This window comes from Montipora capricornis, chromosome 10, assembly GCF_036669925.1.
Source record: "Montipora capricornis isolate CH-2021 chromosome 10, ASM3666992v2, whole genome shotgun sequence".
NCBI classification, from domain to species: Eukaryota; Metazoa; Cnidaria; class Anthozoa; order Scleractinia; family Acroporidae; genus Montipora; species Montipora capricornis.
Genome location: NC_090892.1, coordinates 46,648,543 through 46,650,234, shown reverse-complemented (window position 1 = coordinate 46,650,234; position 1,692 = coordinate 46,648,543). Strand labels below are relative to the sequence as shown.

Sequence of the window (1,692 nt, the reverse complement as noted above, 5' to 3'; positions counted from 1 at the left end):
ATATCATAGACTGACAGGCAATAATCAAAATTAAACAAAAGAAGAATTGATCCTCAAACTTATTCTGGACAATTTAAGCAATTGTCTCTGATAGATACCTGAAAATTTCAAGTAACTCCAATGGGATTCAAACCCAAGACCTCTGTGATGCCAGAACAATAATCTACCATTTGAAGTGAAGGCTATAATATAATATTATTATATAAAATTATTGTTTATGTGAGACAACTGCTTAAATTGTCCAGAATACATGTAAGTACAAGGATCATTAAATTTTCTCTCTTTCGTCTATAGAGAAGACAAGCTTATTGTTGAAAGTAAAGTTACAAGTATGGTTAAAGTTAGAGGGAGGATGGAGTTACTAAAAACCCAATCAAATAATAATTGTAGATTGACAAACAGAGTATTTCTTACACATAAAATGTATGTATATACATTGTAGTACATGTAAGTCCAGGTTAATTCAAAGTGCTTGGAATAAAATTTAAAATGAATGCCTGACCATGGTACCTTATTATAACACACACCTGATATAAGTCATACATGAACATCTGGCCCATCTTGTACACAGGAATAGTGGCATAAATAGGACAATGCAGACCACACTTGCCCACAAGATAAGGTAATGCACCCATGTGGTATATATCAGGAAATGTGATGAGTACAGCATCTATCTGGTGTACATGCCTAATAAACACATCGATGGTTCAACAGAGAGCAAGCTACCATAAATTACATAAGGTTGCTTGATGCATAAACATCTATAGCAGTGATGATCCTTGGGATAGACTTTCATATACCAGACTAAAATGGCGGAGGACAAAAGAACCATTGTTATTCCGATTAGGCCTTGCTAATTAGGTACTGTTATTTTAGCTTTGTTCTTTTGTTTTAAGGACATTTGACTATCCTCTGTGCCCGGGGAGTGGGAAATTTGACCTTTGCCTGCCTGGGGTGGGGAAAATTGAACCGGAAGAGTCATGTTTCAAATGATTTTGCGGGCGCCAAAGTTGCTAAGAGCCATAAAGCACGTGTTTAGACGGGATGGAAGAGTTTAAGGGAAGAGAGATAGTATTTGTGAGCGATTGGCTTACAAAAAAGGTTTTCAAAAGTTGGAGACTGACAGACAAATGGGCCGACGGGGTGGGGGATTTGGACATTATTTTGACCCGAGGGGGCGGGAATTGGAACGATCCAATCTTCAAAAGTTCAAAGCCCGTGGTTTGCCCGGATTGGTGGGGGGAAGGGTATGTTGAAGTTTCGAGTTCATCTGTGCATAATACTGCCATCTTGGCGCCAAAAACTGTAAATTAATTACAGAATGCTGGGCCACTTGGACGCGATGCTATGTTGACTGCCACCACCGTCCGCAGTCCCGTAGAAACTTCAAGAGTGGGAAGAATTTTATCACTGGAATATACTTATAAATATGCAAAACTTACTTTTTCACTGGTTCTATAACGTCTGCACTGAACGTCTCGTTCCAACCGCAGTCGAGAAGGAATCGAAACTCATCGACTTGTAGCAAGTAACATAGAGGCCCTTCATCATACGCTCCGGAAAGAACTGTCAGTTTGATTATCGAAGTCATTTCTTTCCGCCTGCCTTTGTCGACAAAATCAGCTCAGTGTAGACCAAAGCAGTAGAATGCTCACGATGCCGCCATCTTGAATTTTCTTTTCCGCAAGGGGT

At 39.5% G+C, this 1,692-nt stretch overlaps 1 protein-coding gene across 1 annotated transcript in view; it reads right to left on the bottom strand.

The window, feature by feature from the left end:
• Nucleotides 1-1,692, bottom strand: part of LOC138018404 (cleavage and polyadenylation specificity factor subunit 2-like) — a 25,000-nt gene extending 23,308 nt beyond the window's left edge. Inside the window, exons 1-2 of the mRNA XM_068865022.1 lie at nucleotides 1,443-1,692; nucleotides 528-687 (exon numbers count right to left, since the gene is read on the bottom strand). Of these exons, the coding sequence (XP_068721123.1) occupies nucleotides 528-687; nucleotides 1,443-1,591 (309 nt within the window). The 5' untranslated portion in view covers nucleotides 1,592-1,692. The remainder of the gene's footprint in view (nucleotides 1-527; nucleotides 688-1,442) is intronic.